This window comes from Oncorhynchus keta, chromosome 3, assembly GCF_023373465.1.
Source record: "Oncorhynchus keta strain PuntledgeMale-10-30-2019 chromosome 3, Oket_V2, whole genome shotgun sequence".
Lineage (NCBI taxonomy): Eukaryota > Metazoa > Chordata > Actinopteri > Salmoniformes > Salmonidae > Oncorhynchus > Oncorhynchus keta.
In genome coordinates, this window is record NC_068423.1 from 4,852,489 (window position 1) to 4,878,845 (window position 26,357).

General features: G+C 41.2%; 1 protein-coding gene across 1 annotated transcript in view; it reads left to right on the forward strand.

Moving 5' to 3' along the window:
- Window positions 1-11,407, forward strand: part of LOC118364338 (speckle-type POZ protein) — a 29,942-nt gene extending 18,535 nt beyond the window's left edge. The window contains exons 5-10 of the mRNA XM_035745812.2: window positions 379-506; window positions 1,397-1,574; window positions 1,689-1,744; window positions 2,692-2,814; window positions 6,452-6,594; window positions 6,731-11,407. Coding sequence (XP_035601705.1) covers window positions 379-506; window positions 1,397-1,574; window positions 1,689-1,744; window positions 2,692-2,814; window positions 6,452-6,594; window positions 6,731-6,875 — 773 coding nt within the window. The 3' untranslated portion in view covers window positions 6,876-11,407. The remainder of the gene's footprint in view (window positions 1-378; window positions 507-1,396; window positions 1,575-1,688; window positions 1,745-2,691; window positions 2,815-6,451; window positions 6,595-6,730) is intronic.
- Window positions 11,408-26,357: the final 14,950 nt, after the last annotated feature.

A 26,357-nucleotide genomic window follows, 5' to 3' on the forward strand; every position in this document is an offset into this window, starting at 1 on the left:
CGAAGTCATTTTCAGCTGCCAGCACGCATTTTTCTCAAGTCAGAGATTCTGCATGCTCTTAAGGACTCAATTGGATAGTTCAGCTGTCTAAAAAAGATATGGGTGGGCTGTATGTTGATGCTGCTACGATTGGATAGAGCGCAGCTGTAATGCTCTTCAGCACCTCATTCAGTCAGTTCTCCTCGTACGTTTTGCTCCGGTCATTTAGATTGTTGCTGTTTATATGATAAAGAATCAGTGGGAGAGGATCAGCTCACCGGCCAGATTTGGCTCGTCGGCCGCCTGCCTGTTGAAAACCCTTACCCTAGTTCAACACATGAGTCTATGTATAAATAGAAGTGTTTCTCACAAACGTTTCCTCTCTCCTTGACTCTGCAGAAAGCCAGAGAGCATATCGGTTTGTCCAGGGGAAGGACTGGGGCTTTAAGAAGTTCATCCGCCGAGACTTCCTGTTGGACGAGGCCAACGGTCTTCTGCCTGACGACAAGCTCACCTTGTTTTGTGAGGTAAGACCCCATTCCACTAAATGAGAGAGGCTTAAAAGGGGAAATTTCTCCTGTCAAATCAATTAATCATCTTTAGACATAAGGCTATTTTTCAGGTCTGAAAACATCTGACAAACTTTGATTTTGTAGTGAAATGTTCCTTTATACAAGAAGATGGGGAAAATTCAAGAGTGTACAGACTGTCCTTTGTGTTAATTTCAGGTGGCCTGGTTTACATTCCCCCTGTATCTCAGCTATTCATGTCTCTGAGGTTGGGTTGGCTGCTGCGGCTGTCAGTGTTTTTAAATGATTTAGTTGTTTTGGGGGGGGTTGATGTGGTTGTTTCATTGGAGCACATTGGAAGGCTTAGTTAATATAAACGTCTCTTTTTGATGGGATCCATTTTGTTTGTTGGGCAAAGCGTCTATCATAGTCCAAAACATGTACGCACAGCAATGTTCTAGAATATTGGACCTTTGGCTTTCATACTTTTAGATTTCTCAGTGCAGCTCAAGCTATTTTTCCAACTGTTACCAGGACTCGTACCGAAGCAATGATGGTTGGGAATTGTGGGGAGGTGGATGTTAGGTTTGTGCGTCCCCCACAGGTGGTAGTCTCAGAGCCGCGTAGATATGTCACAATGGGACGCCGGACTATCGCTTCTCATCATCTGTGTACTTTGATTTATGCTTAAGGCTGTATCTATTTAGACAGAGCAGCTTTAGTGGCTTCACATTGTTGATAATTGTGACCAGGTTGGTTTGGTGGGCTTACTCTCTGGCTGCGTTTAGGCAGGCAAGCAAAAAAATAATTCACTAACTGGTCTAAAGATCTGATATCAAAAGACCAATTAGCGGGAAAAAAGACTAGAATTGGGCTGCCTGTCTAAACGTAGCCTCTGTTTTCTCAAGGTGAGTGTGGTGCAGGACTCTGTGAACATCTCGGGTCAGAACACCATGAACATGGTGAAGGTGCCTGACTGCAGACTGGCTGATGAGCTGGGCGGGCTGTGGGAGAACTCGCGCTTCACTGACTGCTCCCTGTGTGTGGCCGGGCAGGAGTTCCAGGCCCACAAAGCCATATTAGCAGGTACAGACAGAACACACACACACATTCATAAAATGCAGACGCCTCCAATTTCTATTGAGGCCCAGTGGCATGATCTAATCTTTTAATCTAAAGAAATCTTTGTATTTTCCTCAGCACGCTCTCCTGTCTTCAGTGCCATGTTTGAGCATGAGATGGAGGAGAGCAAAAAGGTGAGTCAGGGGCCCCTTTCCTCAATCTTCCTTTACTTGGATCCTCTTAACATGTTTGTACGTCCAAAAAAATATCAGTGCAGGTCAACTTTTTTCTTAATTTCTTTTCATTATTTAGCCAGGTAAATCATCTTCTTTTATAATATTGACTTCAAAGTCTTTTTTTTTGTTCCTGGCTTAAAACATTTCTGTAAAAAAAGGTTGTTTCACTATTTTATCCCCTATCTGCTGGTGTAATGGCATAATTTAACAGATAGAATGCAGATGGACTTATAGTATCTGCAGCGACTTACTGTCAGTTCATAGTGAAAGGTGTTTCGTAGATCATTCTATTGCACAAGGCTGTTTGACAAAACCCAACAAGAGGGTTTATAAAATCAAATCATCTCACTATATGTGAGGCCAACATTTCATCCTTTGCTGTCAAAGCAGCACGGTCCCCAGGAATTGCGTTTCTTATCCTTTGTGTGCTTGCAACAATAAGAAATGAAATTGTGTGCGATGCCTCAACCATTCTGAAATCCTTTTTAGAAAACAAGGCCATTTTTCAGTCATAGAGCAAGGTTTGTTTTTTTTCATCTTCAAATTGAACTTTTTTGAAACCGAGAAAGAAATGGTCCAACTTTACAATTTCAGACACACAATGGTCAATGAACAGCGATGAGGGGGAATATGCAGAAATCTATTTTCTCTTTGATGTTTTAGTTGTATTTCCTGTTTTGTAATTGAAAGGGCATCTCTCAAAGTTCCCCACAAACATGAATCATGCACATGTTGTACATTATTCCACTTCGGCTTCCTCTCACGTGGATCAATATTAAACTACTAAAAACATGTGCAATTTACATGTATCGTATCTCTCTCTCAGGCTTTCTCCTTCCCCTTTTCTCTCTCTGCCTCACTGCTTTCCTCTCACCTGCTTTCTCTACTTCTCTCCACCTCTCTAGAACCGAGTGGAGATCAATGACGTGGAGCCAGAGGTCTTCAAGGAGATGATGTGTTTCATCTACACAGACAAGGCCCCCAACTTGGACAAGATGGCTGATGACCTTCTAGCAGCAGCTGACAAGGTAGGGTGAAGTTGACCCTTGACCAGTGTTCCCATTCTTGGTCCTGGGGATTGCACATCCTAAGGGTTGCACATTTTTTAGTTTTTTTCCCTAGCACTACTCAGCGGATTCAAATAATCAACTCGTTATGAAGCTTTTATTATTTGAATCCACTGTATATTGCTAGGGCAAAAACTAAATGTGCAGCTGATCCTAGATCTGTACCTAGGTGGAACTTCACCCCATAGCAACTAGAAAGCATCGAATCAAAGTTTATTGGTCACGTACACAGTTTGACAGATGTTATAGCGTGTGCTGCAAAATTCTTATATTACTAGCGCCTATCAATGCAGTAAAATGTTAAGACAGGTATACAAATAAGCAATTAAATAAAACAAAAAAAAGAAAGAACAACTCCTCAAATGTCAGAACGAATCCAATTAACAACCCAAATAGCCCTAACAGTAATCCAAATTCAATCTACACCAGATGCATTTACACAAGATGTACGAGGAATGAAATTTACAGCAGTAGATACAGTGCATTAGTAAGCTCAAGAATTCAGAATATAATAGAATACATTCACTCAACATTAAATGACTTCACCGGGGATAGAGCAGCTTGCTATGGAGCGGGCAAACTATAGTTGTTTTAGCCTTGGCGTGGGCGCTATCGGCTGCCTAGGCTATAGTTGTTTACATGCGCGATGGACATCCAAGTGTAGGGCGCGAGTGTGTGTGTGTAAACAGTAAGTAACTAAAATGCAATTTATAGAAGTAGAAATATTAGATTGAGCTATGTGAAGAATACAGTATATAAATACACTACAAACCCCCATAACAAAATGGATAGAATTGCAGGGTGTTGGGCTGACCGCACCATCCTCTGGAGAGCCCTGCAGTTGTGGATGGTACAATTGCTGTACCAGGTGGTGACACAGGCCAACAGGATGCTCTCAATGGTGCGTCTGTAGAAGTTTTTGAGGGCGTTAGGGACCAAGACCCATTCTTCAACCTCCTGAGGTGCCTTCTTCACTACACTGTGTAAAGGGACCATTGACGTGATGTGCACACAGAGGAACTTGAAGCTTTTGAACAGGGGTTGGAACCAAAATAGTTTTCCAATCGTTTCGTTCTGAACAGAACCATTTTTATTTTTTTTATTCCATTCCTCCAACCTACAAAATGCATTTCTGAACTGGTTCGAACATCAACAAAAAGTACCGGTTTATATAGTTCCTTTCTGTTCCTTTTTAAAATATTTTGATTTTTTTACATTCACTCAACATTAAATTACTTCACCGGGGATAGAGCAGCTTGCTATGGAGCGGGCAAACTATAGTTGTTTTAGCCTTGGCGTTGGCGCTATCGGCTGCCTCGGCTATAGTTGTTTACATGGCGATGGACATCCAAGTGTAGGGCGCGAGTTGCGACTGAAATTTTGCGGGTAGCGAGTGGAGGAGTAGGAGGCTTGGCTTGAAGGGCTAGGGATCTTGTTATGACATACGTTATCTTAATTGAGCCCACAGAATTATACCTACGGAGGAGCGGCTTCTATGGGTGAACTTTTTTGAATGTCTTTGAACTTCCGAGAGTTGGACTAGAGCTAACAAGCTTGTGTGTGTGCAGAGCGAACCCCGAATTAAAAACACGTCTTGCATTTCTATAGTTAATAAATTCAATGTGAAATGTGAACTATAGCATTGAAAAAAGATAATCCACGTTGCCTACACATGCTCATACACACAAGATTTTCAACTGACAGGCAGACACTGCGCATCGTAAAAACTCACCCAAACTTCAGACCAAACTTTTCGAATTCTGTGAGCTGATCCATGTGACAACCAGTTAAGAGCTGCACTCTCTGGCTACCTGACAGATTATTCCGCTCAAACTAGGTTATGGGTGCGGCGCGAGTGTGATAAAGAATCTACTTCTTGGTAACGGGGGCAGTATTGAGTAGCTTGGATGAATAAGGTGCCCAGAGTAAACTGCCTGCTACTCTGTCCCAGATGCTAATATATGCATATTATTAGTAGTATTGGATAGGAAACACTTAAGTTTCTAAAACTGTTTGAATGGTGTCTGTGAGTATAACAGAACTCATATGGCAGGTGAAAACCTGAGAAAAATCCAACCAGGAAGTGGGAAATCTGAGGCTTGTAGATGCTGTGGGATATTGGTTATGTTGCACTTCCAAAGGCTTCCACTAGATGTCAACAGTCTTTAGAACTTTGTTTGAGGCTTCTACTGTGAAGTGGGACCGAATGAGCCAGGTGCCTGGCAGAGGGCCACAGGCTCTGAGGCGAGGTTACGAGAGTTAGCTCTCGTTCCATTGCTTTTCTACAGACATAGGAATTCTCAGATTGGAACATTAAGGAAGATTTATGATAACATCCTAAAGATTGACTCTATACTTAGTTTGACAAGTTTCTACGGGCTGTAACGGAACTTTTTAAACTTTTTGTCCGACTTTCGGGTGGACCTGAACGCGCTTTTAGATTTGTTTACCAAACGCCCTAACAAAAGAAGCTATTTGGACATAAATGATGGACATTATCGAACAAAACAAACATTTATTGTGGAACTGCGATTCCTGGGAGTGCCTTCTGATGAAGATCATCAAAGGTAAGTGAATATTTATAATGCTATTTCTGACTAATGTTGACTACCCAATACGGCGGATATCTATTTGGCTGATTTGTTGTCTGAACTCTGTACTCAGATTATTGCATGGTTTGATTTATCCGTAAAGTTTTTTTGAAATCTGACACAGCGGTTGCATTAAGGAGAAATATATCTCTAATTCCATGTATAACACTTGTATTTTCATCAACATGTATAATGAGTGTTTCTGTAAATAGATGTGGCTCTCTGCACAATCACCGCATGTTTCAGAACTACTGAACGTAACGCTCCAATGTAAATTTAGATTTTTTTATATAAATATGCACTTTATTGAACAAAACATACATGTATTGTGTAACATGAAGTCCTATGAGTGTCATCTGATAAAGATCATCAAAGGTTAGTGATTAATTTGATCTCTTTGTGCTTTTTGTGACTCCTCTCTTTGGCTGTAAAAATGGCTGTGTTTTTCTGTGAGTTGGTGGTGACCTAACATAATCGTTTGTGGTGCTTTCGCTGTAAACCATTTTTTAAATCAGACACTGGCTGGATTAACGCTAATTTTATCTTTAAAATGTTGTAAAATACTTGTATGCTTGAGGAATTTTAATTATGAGATTTTTGTTGTTTTGAATTTGGCGCCCTGCACTTTCACTGGCTGTTGACGATAGGTTAACGAACTAATGGCTTCAGGAATATCGTATTTTCTTCATCAATTATTTAGCCTAGATTGAAAATGGCATTATTACCAAAAAATGTCACAAGCCCAAGCGGGCCTCTGACATGGGTGATTGACTGGTCTGGAGGGTTGTTGAGCCCTGTACAATACCCATGAAATGTTCTAATGGAATGATTGTGTCTGTAAAAACCCTATGCTTCCACCTGAGCACATTGCCTGCCACTTGGAAGAACAATTTTCATAGAAGCTACATTTGTCTTAGTATTTTGTTAATCTGTTTGTCCTCGTTTTCATGTTCCTTCTCTCCCTAACCCACCTCATCCATCTCTGTCTGTCTTTCTGTGCATCTCAGTATGCTCTTGAGAGGCTGAAGGTGATGTGTGAGGATGCGCTGTGCACCAGTCTGTCTGTGGAGAACGCTGCAGAGATCCTCATCCTGGCAGACCTGCACAGCGCCGACCAGCTCAAAACACAGGCTGTGGACTTCATCAACTAGTGAGTTAACTACTGTATGTGTTTGAGGGGGGTGCAACGAGCTAGCAGTCTCCTATACCAGTGTTTCTTAATCTTGGTCCAGGGTACCCAGTGCACATTTTAGTTTTTGAAATTGTCCCCCCCCCTCTCTCTCTAGCCATGCTGCCGAAGTTATGGAGACGGCGGGCTGGAAGTCCATGGTGGCATCCCATCCTCACCTGGTAGCCGAAGCCTACCGCTCGCTGGCCTCGGCCCAGTGCCCCTTCCTGGGACCGCCCCGGAAACGCCTCAAACAGTCTTAACACACATACCACCACCCACCCTCCTCGCACGCACAGGGGAAATCCCTCCCCACCACAATTAACGCCTCTCCCTCAACCCCTCCGTCCCATATCTGAACCTGCTGTATTCGTCTTCTGAGATAGAGGGGGAAATGGAAGACAAAAAGGAGAAGGCCAACAGTCAGGATAAGAAGGGGATGTTTTGTTTACAATGAGCTGCTAGGCTATGCTAAAAACCCTCTTTCTCCTCAGCTCTGGCTTAATGAGGTCGGTGTTTGTTGTTGTGAACCCGTAACCACAAGAAGACCTGCGTCCTTCGATGACATGGGTCAGCCACATCCCAGGATGTGGAATCTACCAACTGCATAGGAGATTGGGGGAGGGAGAAATTGGCAAATCCAACCAAGCCCACAAGAAACACTCTTTCGAACATAGAGGATACAAGAGGATGAGAGCAAAGTGGAGCGATGCAAAGCAAGGCCTTCACTGCACATGTGTAGATTAGCTTCGTCTGTCCCTTTCATTGTTCTCATTGGTTGACAACCATAGGTGCAGGTGTCAATCGAAAAAAGGGCCTATTTGATAGACTGGTTAGGTAGAGGCAGCATGAAGGAATGGGCCTGTTTACCACGATGACCTAGGGGCCAAGGGCCTGTTCAAAGACTGTGGAAACCCTGTTTTTAAAGTAGTGGGGAAAATGTTGCACTAATGTTACAGGTCAGCCCTATGTCAAATGCCGCTGCAGCAGCAGCGATACAGAGTACTGTAGTAGAGAAGCACACATAACGCAAGCTTAGTGGGCGAAACCGTTGGACCGCCAAGGACAAATACCCTTTAACCTTCAAGCTAGCAATGGGTCATTTTGACCCCTGAGGCATATTTTTTATCATAGCCCAGAGATGGTTTATTAAATTCTTTAGATTTTTCATGACTTTGTCAATCAACTTGTTCTTAAAAAATCTAAATCATTGTTTAGTGTTTCTGTGTCAATGTGGACAAAAAATTATACTGCTTTGGAGTCTTTTTTTTTTTTTAACAAGTTAGCCATACCATCAGAGGGTGGTGGGAGACCTGTATCTGTGATTTTGACCAGATAGACAGATCATTTGCAGAAATGCTGTATACATGTAACTGCCAAAATAAAACACCAACATAACATGTCTCCATAGGGTGTCAAGATAGGGTATAGGGTGCCCATCTCAGTTGTCTGTCTTGGTACCCTAGGATTCGAAAAGTATGCTGTTTGATTTAACATCCAGGGAATGCATGATTTTATATTTTTATTTGCAACCTGTCAAAATAGGATCCCGAATTATCAGATTTATTTTAGGCTCATTGGAGAATTTGCTGACATTTTTGTGCATATTGGCTTATAGGCTATGTTATTCACCAACGGAGGAAGTGGGGACTCAAGACTCAGCTAGATTGCTAACTCTAAATATGATATTGTTGCTATATAGCCTTTTAGGCTTATTTATTAATATAGCAGTAAACATCAGCTAATATCCTACAAAAACTTTCCAGCACTAGGCCTAGGCTATGTGATGTTGGCCTATTTACTGCACATGGCGTGTTGTGCATCAAAACCATACTACAGCCTCCTCCGGTTGTAAAGTGGTGCCTTGAACTCAATATTAAGAAGTGAGAAATAAATTATATACTCACAAAGCTCTGTCTGGGCATTGGTCATATGCTTGTGCTTCTCTGAATGCATCTCTCTTTCCTCCGTGCGCACAGTGGGGAGAGTGAGTGGACAGGCAGATACTTTCATAGCAGGAATCAGCATAATGCATAGGCTATTACTGTTGTCCAAATAATGGTTTTAGAACAAGCTGCAGAAAATGACCTACGTATGCAAAATGCTTCAGAAAGAGGAAAGCAATGTTGGTGTCTAATTTTAGGTTTATCGTCCTATGCTCCTTTTGAGACCCCTCTTTCAAAGTCACTGAAATCTCTTCTAGCCATGTTAGTCAAAATAATAGGCAACTGGGCCTTTTATACCCTAAGCATAATGGGCAGTTAATTGCTTAATTAACTCCGGAACCACATCTGTGTAAAAGCACCTGCTTTCAATATACTTTGTATTCCTCATTTGCTCAAGTGTTTCCTTTTTATTTTGGCAGTTTCCTGTAGCTCTCCATGTACTCACCTAAGATTGTACTTTTCTATACCACATATCTTATGTACAAAACCAAAATTTCCTTATTTTTGTGCATAATACAAATCTGCCAGTGGTATACATACTTGATAGAACTGTAATACAGAACTCGGATACTCTGAATCTACACGGAGAGCTGTATTGGTGTATTATCCAAAAACAAGTAGTTATTGTAGGGAAAATCTTTAAAAAAGTTGCGATATCAGGTTTCTCTAGAGACATAATATTAAGTAATGCATATCATCATAGGATGGAGGGGGACCTGTTGCAGGGATCTCGTCCTGAAAGACGGATCACCTGCAGAGATGGAGCACCTTATGTACTCGCCTTGGTTATAACTGGTTATTCCTAGGTATGCGCGTATACAAAATCCAAATGACAATTGATATAGTTGCAGTCAAAACACCTTTTTATAAAAGTCTGTCAGTGGTATGAATACTTGGTAGAACTGTAATACAGAAACCAGCTATTCTCTGAATGTACATGTAGTGCTGTATTGGTGTGTATTCTCTGGAGAAAAAAAATATTCAATGGAAATGCTATATAAATACCAGAATTTCTACAGATATGGGATCTTAATTTGAGATGGTTTGCTACATCAGGAAAGTGATCCTGCAGCAACAGGAAATGTGAATTATTTTGTGGATTATAATTAATGGACATTTTTATAGGGGTTGATGAATCTTTTAAAGCAAATCAAGTCTGAATTTTTATGCGTAAATTATAAACTTTAGAATCCTTTTTAAACCTCAAATACTCTACCAGTTAACATTACCTGCTGTGCAGGAAGTGTCCTGCAACAATAGGGTGATCAAATTAAGATCCTACATCTGTATAATATTTTAAATGTGTCACTTGTTAAGATATTTTGGTTGCTATACAATTTGATTTAATGTGACTTTGAGGATTTGGGCTTACTCTTTTAAGCATGCATTAACCCCTACCACTCCCATTGTTTCGCTAACAGTTGGTAATCCACATATGTAAAATATGTTGGAAGCTTGAGGATTAAAGCTGAATTCTCTGCAAGAGACACAAAAAGAAAAGGAAACCTCTCCCATATGGAATGTTGCTTGATCTGCATTTGATTTTATCAATAGAAAAGAAAGTAGAGTGGATGTAAAAGAGCAATGCACAATGTAACGTTTTTTGGGGGGGTCATGATTTAATTGTAATTTTGTGTGTGGATCTGTCTTGAAATCTCGGGATTTCTGTTGGAAAACAACCCAGAGAAGATGTTGTGCATCAGTTACAATTTTACATTAGGCTTCAATCAGGCTTATATAAAAATAAAAAAAATGGTGATTTACTTTCTAGTTGTTTTTCCTCAGAACTGTCCTCATTGTTTTTCATAGGAATTTGTACAGACACACAAATTATTTTTGAACAATGTCAACAAACATTTTCAACCATAAAATTGAAAAGTAGATATTTTTGGGGGCTTGGCCCTGGGAGAGAATAACCAGAATGTGAAAACGAAGTATAAAATCTAATATTTCACTATGGTTTTTACCTGGCTGCAAATTAACTGTTTATTTCCTGTAGTCATGTCTGGTAATTCTTAGTTTATACTGTTTTTTTTTTTCTTCCCAAAGGAATAAACCACAGCTATTTTGTAATGAATGCAGCACAGTCTTGGTTCATTGTGTGATAACATGTTTTGTATTCATACCACTTGACTTACTCCACATTTTGTTAGTTGGAATTCAAAATGGATTAAATAGATTTTTATCACCAATCTACACACACTACTACCCCATAATGACAAAGTGAAAACATGTTTTTAGAAATGTTCGCAAATTTATTGAACATAAAATACAGAAATATCTTCTATACATAAGTTCACACCCGTAAGTCAGTACATGTTAGAATCACCTTTGGCAGCGATTACAGCTGTGAATCTTTCTGGGTAAGTCTCTAGGAGCTTTGCACACCTGAATTGTACAATGTTTGCACATTTCTTTTTACATTTCTTGTTGGTTGTTGATCATTGCTAGACAGCCATTTTCAAGTCTTGCCATGGATTTTCAAGGAAATGTAAGTCAAAACTGTTAACTAGGAACATTCAATGTCCTCTTGGTAAGCAACTCCAGTGTATATATTTGGCATTAAGTTTTAGGGGATTGTCCTGCTGAAAGGTGAATTTGTCTCCCAGTGTCTGTTGAAAAGCAGACCGAACCAGGTTTTTCTCTAGGATTTTGCCTGTGCTTGGCTCTATTTGTTCTTATTAACCTGAAGTCCCCAATCCTTGCAGATGACAAGCATAGCCATATCATGATGCAGCCACTACCTTGCCTGAAAATATGAAGGGGTACACCGTAATGAGTTGTGTTGGATTTGCACCAAACATAACACTTTGTATTCAGGACATAAAGTGATTTCTTTTGCAGTTGTACTTTTGTGCCTTATTACAAACAGGATTAATATTTGTACTTATTTCACTGCCATTTAGGTTAGTGTTGTGGAGTAACTACAATGTTGTTGATCTATCCTCCAGTTTTCTCCTGTCACAGCCATTAAACTCTGTTTTAAAGTCACCATTGGCCTCATGGTGAAATCCCTGAGCAGTTTCCTTCCTCTCCGGCAACGGCGTTAGAAAGGACTAGAGGTCGGACGATTAATTAGGGACGATTTCAAGTTTTCATAACAATCGATAATCAACAATCAGCCGATTATGGCCGATTTATATTGCGCTCCACGAGGGGACTGCATGGCAGGCTGACCACCTGTTACGCGAGTGCAGCAAGGAGCCACGGTAAGTTGCTAGCTAGCATGAAACTTAACTTATAAAAAAACAATCAATCTTAACATAATCACTAGTTGACTACACATGGTTGATGATATTACTAGTTTAACTAGATTGTCCTGCGTTTCAAATAATCAATGCTTTGCCTGTTAATTTATCATCGAATCACTGCCTACTTCGCCAAATAGGTGATGATTTAACAAGCGCATTCGTTAAACAAGCATTGTCGTTTCACCAATGTACCTAACCATAAACCCCAATGCCTTTCTTAAAATCAATACACAAGTATATTTTTTTAGTTAAAAGAAATTCATGTTAGCAGGCAATATTAACTATAAATATTGTGTCGCGTTCTTTGCACACAGTCAGGGTATATGCATCAGCTTGGGCCGCCTGGCTCGTTGCGAACTGTGTGAAGACCATTTCTTCCTAACAAAGACCATAATTAATTTGCCAGAATTTTACATAATTATGACAACATTGAAGGTTGTGCAATTTAACAGTAATATTTAGACTTATGGATGCCACCTGTTTGATAAAATACAGAACAGTTCTGTATTTCACTGAAAGAATAAACGTTTTGTTTTCGAAATGATTCGTTTCCGGATTTGACCATATTAATGAACTAAGGCTCGTATTTCTGTGTGTTTATTATATTATAATTAAGTATATGATTTGATATTTGATAGAGCAGTCTGACAGCGGTGGTAGGCAGCAGCAGGCTCATAAGCATTCATTCAAACAGCACTTCCCTGTGTTTGCCAGCAGCTCTTTGCAATGCTTGAAGCACAGTGCTGTTTATGACTTCAAGCCTATCAACCCCCGAGATTAAGCTGGGAATACTATAGTGCCTATGAGAACATCCAATAGTCAAAGGTATATGAAATAAATGGTATAGAGAGAAAAAGCCCTATAATAACTACAACCTAAAACTTCTTAACTGGGAATATTTTTAGACTCGTTGAAAGGAACCACCAGCTTTCATATGTTCTCATGTTCTGAGCAAGGAACTTAAACGTTAGCTTTTTTACATGGCACATATTGCACTTTTACTTTCTTCTCCTACACTGTTTTTTTGCATTATTTAAACCAAATTGAACATGTTTCATTATTTATTTGAGACTAAATAGATTTATGTATTATATTAAGTTAAAATAAAGGTGTTCATTCAGTATTGTTGTAATTGTCATTATTACACATATATATATATATATATCATAATCGACACCTGTATATTTGTAGTAACCGTGTGTATTGGTACACAATCCAAAGTGTAATTCTGTAGCTCAGTTGGTAGAGCATGGCGCTTGTAATGCCAGGGTAGTGGGTTCGATCCCCGGGACCACCCATACATAGAATGTATGCACACATGACTGTAAGTCGCTTTGGATAAAAGCGTCTGATAAATGGCATATATATATATAATTAATATCTTCACCATGCTCAAATGGACATTAAATGTAATCTTTTTTCTTTTTTTATCCCCCCATCTACCAATAGGTGCTCTTCTTTGTGAGCCATTGGAAAGCCTTCATGGTCTTTGTGGTTGAATCTGTGTTTGAAATTCACTGCTGAGGTACCTTGCAGATCATTGTATGTGTGGGGTAAAGAGATGAGGTAATCAAATCCACATTTATTTTGTCACATGCTTCATAAGCAACAGGTGTGAAATGCTTATTTATGGACCCTTCCCAACAATGCAGTGAGGAAAAAAATGGAAAGTATAGAAAAATAGTATGAAGAATGAATAACTAATAAGTAACTAACTTTCCGATATACACGGTGTACCAGTACCGAGTCAATGTAAAAAATCATCAATCGTGTTAAACACTATTATTGCATATAGTGAGTCCATGCAATGTGTGACTTGTTAAGTTAATTTTTACCCCTGAACTTTTTTAAGCTTACCATAACATAAAGTGGTTGAATACTTAACATTTTTTATTAATTTGTAAACATTTCTAAAAACATAATTAACATTTGACATTATGGGGTATTGTTTGTAGGACAATGACACAAAATCTAAATGTAATACATTTTAAATTCAGATTGTAAACACAACAAAGTGGAGAAAAAGTCAAGGGGTGTGAATACTTTCCGAAGGCATTGTATATTTGCGTTACTGCCGTATTCTTAAATTAAATACATTTTTTAAAATCCTACTTTCTCATCAATCTACAAACAATACCCCATAATGACAAAGTGAAAACAGGTTTATAGAAATGTTTGCTAATTTATACAAAACAATAAACATCTTACTTACATAAGTATTCAGACCCTTTACTATGAGACTCGCAATTGAGCTCAGGTGCATCCTGTTTCCATTGCACATCCTTGAGATATTTCGACAACTTGATTGGAGTCCGCCTGTGGTAGATTAAATTGATTGGACATGATTTGGAAAGGTGCACATCTGTCTATATAAGGCCCCACAGTTGACAGTGCATGTCAGTGCAAAAACAAAGTCATGAGGTCGAAGGAATTGTCTGTCGAGCTTCGAGACAGGATTGTGTCAAGGAACAGATCTGGGGAAGGGTAACAAAAATTGTCCTCTCCCTCATTTTTCTCTTTTTGGCCTTGGGTGGGTCTCAATTTTTTCACTTCCGGCGCCGACAGAGATGGCCGACTCGCTTCGCGTTCCTAGGAACTATGCAGTACTTTGTTTTTTTACGTGTTATTTCTTACATTGGTACCCCAGGTAATCTTAGGTTTCATTACATACAGTCGGGAGGAACTACTGAATATAAGAGCAACGTCAACTCACCATCATTACGACCAGGAATATGACTTTCCCGAAGCGGATCCTGTGTTCAGCCTTCCACTCAGGACAATGGATCGGATCCCAGCCGGCGACCCAAAACAATGACGCTGTAAAAGGGGCAAACGAAGCGGTCTTCTGGTCAGGCTCCGGAGACGGGCACATCGTGCACCACTCCCTAGCATACTACTCGCCAATGTCCAGTCTCTTGACAACAAGGTTGATAAAATCTGAGCAGGGGTAGCATTCCAGAGAGACATCAGAGACTAACGTTCTTTGCTTCACGGAAACATGGCTCACTCGAGAGACTCTATCGGAGTCGGTGCAGCCAGCTGGTTTCTTCACGCATCGCGCCGACAGAAACGAGCATCTTTCTGGTAAGAAGAGGGGCGGGGGGGGTATGCCTTATGATTAACGAGATGTGGTGTGATCATAACAACATACAGGAACTCAAGTCCTTCTGTTCACCTGACTTAGAATTCCTCACAATCAAATGTCGACCTCATTATCTACCAAGGGAATTCTTTTCGATTATAATCACAGCCGTATATATTTCCCCCCAAGCAGACACATCGATGGCCCTGAACGAACTGTATTTGACTCTATGTAAACTGGAAACCACATATTCTGAGGCTGCATTCATTGTAGCTGGGGATTTTAACAAGGCTAATCTGAAAACAAGACTCCCTAAATTATATCAGCATATCGATTGCGCAACCAGGGCTGGTAAAACCCTGGATCATTGTTATTCTAACTTCCATGACGCATATAAGGCCCTCCCCCGCCCTCCTTTCAGAAAAGCTGACCATGACTCCAATTTGTTGCTTCCAGCCTACAGACAGAGCCTAAAACGAGAAGCTCGCTCTGGTCTGTTCAATGCTGGTCTGACCAATCTGATTCCACGCTTCAAGACTGCTTCGATCATGTGGATTGGGATATGTTCCGCATTGCGTCCAACAACAACTTTGATGAATACGCTGATTCGGTGAGCGAGTTCATTAGAAAGTGCATCGACGATTAAAACATTCCCAAACCAGAAACCGTGGATTGATGGCAGCATTCACGCAAAACTGAAAGCGTGAACCATTGCTTTTAACCAGGGTAAGGTGACTGGAAACATGACCGAATACAAACAGTGTAGCTATTCCCTCCGCAAGGCAAACAAACAAGCTAAGCGTCAGTACAGAGACAAATTCGAGTGGCAATTCAACGGCTCAGACACAAGAGGTATGTGGCAGGGTCTACAGTCAATCACGGATTACAAAAAGAAAACCAGCCCCGTCGCGGACCAAGATGTCTTGCTCCCAGACAGACAAAATAACTTTTTTGCTCGCTTTGAGGACAATACAGTGCCACTGACACGGCCCGCTACCAAAACCTGCGGACCCTCCTTCACTGCGGACCCTCCTTCACTGCAGCCGATGTGAGTAAAACATTTAAACGTGTTAACCCTCGCAAGGCTGCAGGCCCAGAGGGCATCCCCAGCTGCGTACTCAGAGCATGCGCAGACCAGCTGGCTGGTGTGTTTACGGACATATTCAATTAATCCTTATCCCAGTCTGCTGTTCCCACATTCAAGAGGGCCACCATTGTTCCTGTTCCCAAGAAAGCTAAGGTAACTGAGCTAAATGACAACCGCCCCGTAGCACTCACTTCCGTCATCATGAAGTGCTTTGAGAGACTAGTCAAGGACCATATCACCTCCACCCTACCTGACACCCTAGACCCACTCCAATTTCCTTACCGCCCCAATAGGTCCACAGACGACGCAACCACACTGCACACTGCCCTAACCCATCTGGACAAGAGGAATACCTATGTGAGAATGCTGTTCAACGACTACAGCTCAGCATTTAACACCATCGTACCCTCCAAACTCGTTATCAAGCTCGAGACCCTGGGTCTCGACCCCGCTCTGTGCAACTGGGTACGGGACTTCCTGACGGGCCGCCCCCAGGTGGTGAGTGTAGGTAACAACATCTCCACCCCGCTGATCCTTAACATAGGGGCCCACAATGGTGCATGCTCAGCCCCCTCCTGTACTCCATGTTCACCCATGACTGCGTGGCCAGGCATGTCTCCAACTAAATCATCAAGTTTGCAGACGACACAACTGTGGTAGGCCGGATAACCAACAACAAAGAGAGAGCCTACAGGGAGGAAGTGAGGGCCTTGGCAGAGTGGTGCCGGGAAAATAGCCTCCCCCTCAAGGTCAACAAAACGAAGATGCTGATCGTGGACTTCAGGAGACAGCAGAGGGAGCATGCCCCCAGCTGCATCGTTGGGTCAGAGTGGAGAAGATGAAAAGCTTAAAGTTCCTCGGCGTACACATCACTGACAATCTAAAATGGTCCACCCACACAGACAGTGTGGTGAAAAAGGTGCAACAGCGCCTCTTGAACCTCAGGAGGCTGAAGAAATTTGTCATGGACCCTAAGACCCTCACTAACTTCTACAGATGCACCATTGAGAGCATCCTGTCGGGCTGTATCACCATAGACTTTCCAGAGGGTGGTGCAGGGCTTTCCAGGGCTTTCCAGAGGGTGGTGCCCTCCAGGACATCTACAGCACCCAGTGTCACATGAAGGCCAATAAAATCATCAAGGACCTCAGCCACCCGAGACCACGGCCTGCTCACCCCGCTACAATCCAGATGGCGAGGTCAGTACAAGTGCATCAAAGCTGGGACCTAGAGACTGGAAAAACAGCTTCAATCTCAAAGCCATCAGACTGTTAACATAACTTAACTTTAAATAAAGTTTGATCTGATTTTTGTCCTATTCTTAGATTTTTGGTTTTGATGGAGACGTGAATCCAACATATTAATGATTAATTAAGAAGATTCCATTTGAATTGAGCTAGAGCTTGAAACCCTAGGATTATGTATTGTCTATTTTTAGTTGAACTCTGGACTGAATTGAAACAACAGTTGTTTATGACTGTGCAAATGCTACATAATAATCATCATGATAATAATCATAATTGATTTATTTTATAGCACTTTTCATTGCAAGTAGAGTCTGTCGCTTTAAAAACAAAATAAACCGAAAATAATTTCACAAAACAAATATAGGGATCTGGTAGTATTTGGGCGATTGTCTTCCATATATTTAGATGATAAGTAATTCAGAAAGATAGTATCTTGAGAAGAGGGAGCATAGATGGTACAGCCAGGCTGGGAGGTAGAGACATCTGACAGACAGGCCATGGGCACATCCTCGTCTTTGATAGCCATAGCTCCTCCTGCGTAGGTAGGCTGGATCGTCGACTACTGAAATGTAGCACCCACCTCACTGAAGCTTTGGTGACTGTAAAAGTGCCACCTCACCTCAGCAGTGGTCCAGAAAAGACCCCAAAAAGCGAGTCCACTTTCCTCTAGGAATGGGGCAGGGGGTCAAAAAAACTGATGCTGTTAATCTGGTGTTGCTGCATAATTCAAATCATATTAGCAAACTAGCTCCAAGCCAAATATAAACCGACTTGCCATAATCAGTCCTGCAATTCCATGGGTCACCACCAGATATTTCAGTTAATCTCAGTGGGTTTTGTCCCTCTGAAGGTGTTAAGGACTGTGCTTTGGCAAAGTGAGTGGGGTTATAGCCTGCCTGTTTGGCCCTGTCCAGGGGTATCGTAGGACGTGGCCACAGTGTTTCCCGACCCCTCCTGTCTCAGCCTCCAGTATTTATGCTTCAGTAGTTTATGTGTCGGGGGGGTTAGTGTCAGTTTGTTATATCTGGAGTATTTATCCTGTCTTATCCGGTGTCCTGTGTGGATGTAAGTATGCTCTCTCTAATTCTCTTTCTCTTTATTTATTTCTCTCTCTGTCTCTGAGGACCCGAGCCCGAGGACCATGCCTCAGGACTACCTGGCCTCATAAGTCCTTGCTGTCCCCAGTCCACCTGGCTGTGCTGCTGCTCCAGTTTCAACTGTTCTGCCTGCGGCTATGGAACCATGACCTGTTCACTGGACGTGCTACCTGTCCCAGAGCTGCTGCTTTCAACTCTCTAGAGACAGCAGGGGCGGTAGAGATACTCTGAATGATAGTCTATGAAATAGCCAACTGACATTTACTCCTGAGATGCTGACCTGTTGCACCCTTGACAACCACTGTGATTATTATTATTTGACCCTGCTGGTCATTCTATGAACATTTTGGCCATGTTCTGTTATAATCTCCACACGGCACAGCCAGAAGAGGACTGGCCACCACTCATAGCCTGGTTCTTTCCTAGGTTCTGGCCTTTCTAGAGAGTTTTTCCTAGCCACTGTGCTTCTACACCAGCATTGTTTGCTGTTTGGGGTTTTAGGCTGGGTTTCTGTACAGCACTTTGTGCCATCAGCTGATGTAAGAAGGGCTTTATAAATACATTTGATTGAATCTATCAACAAGTTATCAAAAACAAAAAAGTTGATTTAAAAAATACAATAACAAACAGTAAAATATGATATAGGCCGAAATAGTATCATTGATGGTGCATGCTTTATAAACTATGTGTCACGTCCTGACCTTAGTTCCTTTTTTATGTCTCTATTTTAGTTTGGTCAGTGTCTGAGTTGGGGTTGGCATTCTATGTTTTTGTTCTATGTTTTGTATTTCTGGTTTTGGCCTGGTATGGTTCCCAATCAGAGGCAGCTGTCAATCGTTGTCTCTGATTGAGAAGCATACTTAGGCAGCCTGTTTTCCCACTATGATTTGTGGGTAGTTGTTTTCTGTCTTTGTTTTAGTTACCAGACGGAACTGTTTAGGTTGTTCTTTTTGTTACTTTGTATTTTAGTGTTCAGTGCTATTGAATAAAATGACAAACACTTACCACGCTGCATATTGTTCCGATCCTTCATACTCCTCCTCAGAAGAGGAAGAAAACCGTTACACTATGGTTACATTTAATTTGCTCTGTTAATCCTACCATTTTGGAATGATTTTGATTACAACAGTGAATATATTGAATTTAATCCTGTGGTTGAAATTCCATCCTCAAAACAGAAAAAAAGTTTTTTCCACATATTTCACGTCACAATACGTTGACAAATTACATTGAAACAATGTTGATTCAACCAGAGAATCAATCTTGTACTGAAAGCTGGCTAAATGTTGTGAGTATTTGACTCAAAGAGATTTTTTATTTTATCTTTATTTAACTAGGCAAGTCAGTTAAGAACAAATTCTTATTTTCAATGACAGCCTAGGAACAGTGGGTTAAACAGCCTGTTCAGGGGCAGAACGACAGATTTGTACCTTGTCAGCTCGGGGATTTGAACTTGCAACCTTCCGGTTGCTAGTCCAATGCTCTAACCACTAGGCTACCCTGCCGCCCCATAGAGAGACAATAGTTGAACAGTTTTGAACAAATTAATTTCTTCCAAAATGAAGAAGCAAGAGAGATAAAACAAAAGGGACAAAGTTTTACTTACTTAGCTAGCAAATGCAGCTAGCTAGTTTAGCCTACTCAAACATTGCTCAAACAGAGGGACGCTATGTTAGCTAGGTAGCTATGGTTATTCAACACTGGAAGTCTTCCAAGTCAAGGTAAACTTTTGGTTTTATAAATGTATTGCCACCGGGGCCTGCCGGTGTAACTGCTAAACTGCTAACTGCTGACAGTACACTACTGCATGATTGTAGAGGGTTTACTAATGAGTTAGTTCTATTAGCTATGTTGACTATGACTTTAATATGGTGACAATGATGTAGGTTGTGTGTAGCTGTTATGATATGAAGGTTTGGCTCTGAAAGGTTTTATTGTCTGGTCATAGACAGCTGATGTGTTGTGCACTGAAGTCCACAAGCGAAGGGAAAAGTTGAGAGGAAGAGAGCGCGTAGATGCAAGAACTAATTATACAACGATCAAAGGGATCATGCTGTTTGTATGTGGCTGCTATTAAAGTCAACTGTGTTTGCGTGTGATCAGGGGTGTATTCATATCGCCGATTCTGTTGAGAAAAAAAAATCATAAAAGGAAGCAAACGGAATGAAACAGGGACAAACGTACCGTAATTTGACCAATAGAAAAGCTTTTTGCAACTGTTGACTAAGATTACACCCCAAATAAACTAGATGCAGCAAAAGTGTGCAAGGCAGTGTTGAACGTGTCAATGTCTGTCACCTTGATTACTCAAATTTCTCTCGACCTGTGCACCTACGTTGTAAACTTTCATTCATAAGCTAGGTTGTAGCATCCTAATCATGGGTATAGGAAAAAATGTTGTATCGTGTAGTAGCGTAAATCTATCCATGTTACATTGAGCTAGATGAATGGAATATGAATCACAGTCATCCAATATGCTCAATAGAAATAAGGCCGCGCTGATAAAAAAAATTGTCGTCCCTCATCTTAAACGGCACCGAGCGCCACTGCATTGCAGATGTAGAAAGACATTGAAGAAATGTCATGTCCAGTCTTTTCTGTTGAGTCCATTCTTATTCTGTGTTGTGTTGTCGTTGTGCAATACAGTACTCGGGAATCTGCAGGTGTAGTTTAGATGCATAAAGCCTTGGAAGAGAACCAAAAGACAGCCCGTAAGTCCAAAGAGGAGCCCATCAGTTCAAGGATTTAGGTATGTCGTTCATAGAACATTTTGACCAAGACAAGTTAATGAGTCAACAACAATATAGTCAAACATATGGCCAAAATGAACAACCAAACATAATTTCAGAAGACATAAAATACTCAAGGGTGAGAGGGAACGTTTCAGTGCATTTCGGTTCTCAACTTTGAGGGGATCAGCATGAACAAGGCATTGAACATAAGCACTAATCTGGATCACACTGACTATTTATTTGTAATTCAGTGATTCTCAGTAGTATGACGGCAATGTAATCTATTGCAAAAATACACTTTGTTTTTACAACGCTTTGAAACACCCCCAAAGCGTTTTGTCTATGAGAACCCTTATGTTTCTCCTTGCACCCATACAAAGTTGCTTAGTAACCCCCAGCCAGAAACTTGTCTCTTTGTGCCCTTTACTGTCTCTAAGGCTGTCTTCAGCCTGAGGGCATATAGGACCCTTGACTGTGGAAGTTGTAGTCCAGACAGACCTTCTGCACCAAGCGATAGTCCGTACTATAGAAAGATGATCTGGAAGAGCTTGGAACAAATCCAGGTCACATGGCTCTGGGTCTGCTCCTGGGAACAGGTCTTAGATGGTTCGCGGTTGCAGAGCGCCACCCTGTTATTGCGCTTCACCTTCTCGTACTCCACCCGACAGTTGAAGGTCTTGGAGTCCTTGGGGTAGAACATGCTCTTGTGCTCCAGGTCGAACTCCACCTCCTTTGCAGGTGACACCAGGCTGACGGACACATTTCCCTCATGTTGGAGTAGAATTCACCCCAGACAAACATCCTGGACAACTTGGAGTCTTGACGACAATGGGGCAGTTGGAGATTCCCCATTTTGCTTCCTGGCATCTCCCAGAATTCCTGCTTGGATAAATTCTGGGACCCCAAAAGGATAGGAACGGCTCTGACTCTATGTGTGGGTATGGATGCCAGGTACACAAACCCACGAGCCACTGTGACCCCTCATGATGAGCTCAGATTATGTGGCCCCCACCCCCATCAAAGTTGTCCATCCCTTCTTAGACTAATTGATACAGTAGGCAGTCAATGTCCTGTTACAGTGCATTAGAAAAGTATTCAGACACCCCTTGACTTTTTCCACATTTTGTTACATTTTGCCTTATTCTAAAATGGATTTTAAAAAATCCTCATCAATCTACAGTACACACAATACCCCATAATGACCAAGAAAAAACAGATTTGTAGACATATTTCTTACATCTTGAGAGAAATATTGACATTTTGGATCACACTATACCCTAGTCCAGGGATCATCAACCAGATTCAACCACGGGATGATTTTTTTTCAGTGGATGGTCTAGGCACCGGAACATAATTCAAAATATTTTGTAGACTACAAATTGACCGCAAGAAGCTCCAAAAGATATGTTTGACTAAAACATAGTAATTTCAAACCTTGCTTAAATGTGTATACAATTACGTATTTATTATGTGTAGGAACAGATTTCTTAAGTTAAAATCACCTGGAGCTGATTTCCCTGTGTTTTTACAGTCTATTACATCCAACAAAGAATTGTATATATTATTTAACTTGGGAGGCTAAATGTGAAGGGGCAGGGCATTCTACCTCACACACGTCTAGATTTTTGGGGTTTCTATTACGAAGTAGTTTATTGCCCTTCTAAGACACCATTGCCCCTTTAAGAGCTCTGTTGTGCTGCTGTGCCTAAACCATGCTTGAAACTCTGGTTATAACTGCATTTGTAAAACGTGATGCCACTTGAGCAATTGAAGGAGTAGAGAAAATAATGTGGTATCAATGGAAAACTGGGACCCCCACTTTTTTAAAACTTCTTTTAGGTTTAAAATAACATTTTAATAAGATAAATTGTGGAAATGGGCAGGGTTTAGCCAAAATTATGACGATTACAAATACTTTACTCAGTAAGGTCACAATTATAGAATTCTATGGTCATTTCCACTAAGGCCAAGGCTTATACAGTTGAAGTCAGAAGTTTACATACGCTTAAACTAGTTTTTCAACCCCTCCACAAATTTCTTGTTAACAAACTATAGTTTTGGCAAGTCGGTTAGGACATCTGCTTTGTGCATGGCACAAGTCATTTTATAATTACTTATAATTCACTGCATCACAATTCCAGTGGGTCAGAAGTTTACATACACTAAGTTGACTGTACCTTTAAAAAGCTTGGAAAATGCCAGAAAATGATGTCATGGCTTTAGAAGCTTCTGATATGATAATTGCCACGATTTGAGTCAATTGGTGTACCTGTGGATGAATTTGAAGGCCTACCTTCAAACTCAGTGCCTTTGCATGACATAGGAAAATCAAAAGAAATCAGCCAGGACCTCAGAAAAAAATTGTAGACGTCCACAAGTCTGGTTCATCCTTGGGAGCAATTTCCAAATGCCTGAAGGTACCACATTCATCTGTACAAACAATAGTACAGAAGTATAAAGATTATGGGACCATGCAGCCGTGGTAAGGAACAAAGTCAAGGTATTAGAGTCCACAAAGTCCTGACCCCAATCCCATAGAAAATTTGTGGGCAGAACTGAAAAAGCGTGCGCAAGCAAGGAGACCTACAAACCTGACTCAGTTACACCAGCTCTGTCAGGAGGAATGGGCCAAAATTCACCCAACTTATTATGGGAAGCTTGTGGACGGCTACCCAAAATATTTGACCAAAGTTAAACCATTTAAAGGCACTGCTACCAAATACTAATTGAGTGTATGTAAACCTCTCACCCACTGGGAATGTGATGAAAGAAATAAAAGCTGAAATAATTAATTCTCTCGACTATTATTCTGACATTTCACATTCTTAAATAACTGACCTAAAACAGGGGATTTTTACATGGATTAAATGTTAGGAATTGTGAAAATTGAGTTTAAATGTATTTGGGCTAAGGTCTATGTGAACTTCTGACTTCAACTGTATCTTGTTCTCAGTCTGTGGGCGTCATGTGTGTAGTGATCCAATATCCATAGCCATGCCATTTAACAGTTGTCAATGGCTCTTGCTCAGCCGTACTCACTCACCTTACTCGCCGAGCCTTCTCGTTAGCAAAGTCACTGATCAAAACTTTTAAGTCCAGCTTTCGAGCTAACTGACTTTCAATGGACAGTGTGGCAAGACTACAAAGCCTATTCTGGGACATAGTGGACCTCAAATAGTTTTTTTTTAGCAGTTTTAGCTTACTGAAAGCTCTCTCGCCACCAGCAACAGTGCAAAATATACATAAAGCAATGCATACTTCTCCAAAAATGCTTTGCAGCTGCATCTTACATATTGCATTCAGGAGACCAAGAGGGGACAGTTTAGGGGGGAAAGTGGCAGCATATACAGTGTTCAGGTGTCCTACTTCATGATGAAACTCAGGTGTAAGATCTCTGGAATACTTCATGACCAGTGGTTGGCACACAGAAGGGACTTTATCCTCACTAATATGCCCAACTTTCAGAACATCAGAAAATTATTCTACAATTTTTGCAGTTGTGTGGAACGTAGTGTTCAAGTCACTTATGTTGTCCATAGCAGTAAAAAAACACTGTGTTCTGAAACACCGTTGCCGCACTGTCCTGAGCTGTCTCCTCTTGAGAGGTCTCATCATGGAATCTTTTCCTTTTCCTCTGGCAGCTGTGTTCCTTGCTAAACTGAGGTGCAACATCATTTGCGTAGCAATCAGCGTTGCCTCAGACAGGAGAGACTCCCATCCATCACTAAGAGCCTGAACTTTTTCCTTTAAGGCTCTGATATTGGCTGGCTCTGTGTCAAGGGAGATGTTTCCTGACTGGAGAATTTCCTGTCCTCAATGCATTGCAGTACCTGCAATTATGCTAACTGACATGTCATTCAACACAATGCTGCTCACCTCCTTCTTCAGTTGGGAGTAGGGCTGGTTCAGGGGTATGGGGATGGGGAGACAGGGCTGCTGAGCCTGAAGCTGCATCTTTTGGGCCTGGCCCCAGGCAGGGGCAGGGACAACTGATTTAGTACGAATAGCTTGCTAAGAGGAATTAAATGTCGACTAAAAGAGGAGCGAAATGTAAACACACAGAATTTTCTGTAAAGTCCTCCTCCTAGCCACTTTCCCTTGGGAGAATCCCCCATGAAACCAGATGCAGTAAAATTTCCATCTTTAGTGGAGAGAAAATTCACTGACGTTGCCTCCTCGGCCCCCGATTTAGCTTGAGGGAGAAGGTGAAGAACTTTGATAATTTGTGGGGTTGACATGACCCACAATTCAATGCAATCTGTAGTCACGTGTCATACTCGGGTAGCCACGAAGTGTCAAATTTAATCAACAAGGCTGCATTTTTGGCATGTTAGACATAGTTGTGATGCTAGCTTGATAAAAAAATATATACACTACCATTCAAAAGTTTGGGGTCACTTAGAAATGTCCTTGTTTTCCATGAAAACATACAAGAAATTAGTTGCAAAATTAATAGGAAATATAGTCAAGACGTTGACAAGGTTATAAATAATGATTTTTAATTGAAATAATAATTGTGTCCTTCAAACTTTGCTTTTGTCAAATAATCCTCAATTTTCCAGACCTTTGGCATTCTAGTTCTCAATTTGCCGAGGTAATCTGAAGAGATTTTACCCCATGCTTCCTGAGTTGTATTGACTTGATTGGCACTTCTTACGTACTATACGGTCAAGCTGCTCCCACAACAGCTCAATAGAGTTGAGATCCGGTGACTGTGCTGGCCACTCTATTAGACAGAATACCAGCTGACTGCTTCTTCCCTAAATAGTTATTGCATAGTTTGGAGCTGTGCTTTGGGTCATTGTCTTGTTGTAGGATGAAATTGGCTCCAATTAATCGCCGTCCACAGGGTATGGCATGGCGTTGCAAAATGGAGTGAAAGCCTTCCTTCTTCAAGATCCCTTTTACCCTGTACAAATCTCCAACTTTACCACCACCAAAGCACCCCCAGACCATCAGATTGCCTCCACCATGCTTAACAGATGGCGTCAAGCACTCCTCCAGCATCTTTTCCTTTTTTTCTGCAACTCACAAATGTTCTTCTTTGTGATCCGAACACCTCAAACTTAGATTTGTCTGTCCATAACACTTTTTTTCCCTCCCAATTTTCCTCTGTCCAGTGTCTGTGTTCTGTTGGCCATCTTAATCTTACATTTTTATTGGCCAGTCTGAGATGTGGATTTGTCTTTGCACCATCCCGGAGTCACCTCTTCACTGTTGACGTTGAGACTGGTGTTTTGCGGGTACTATTTAATGAAGCTGCCAGTTGAGGAATTGTGAGGTGTCTGATTCGCAAACTAGAT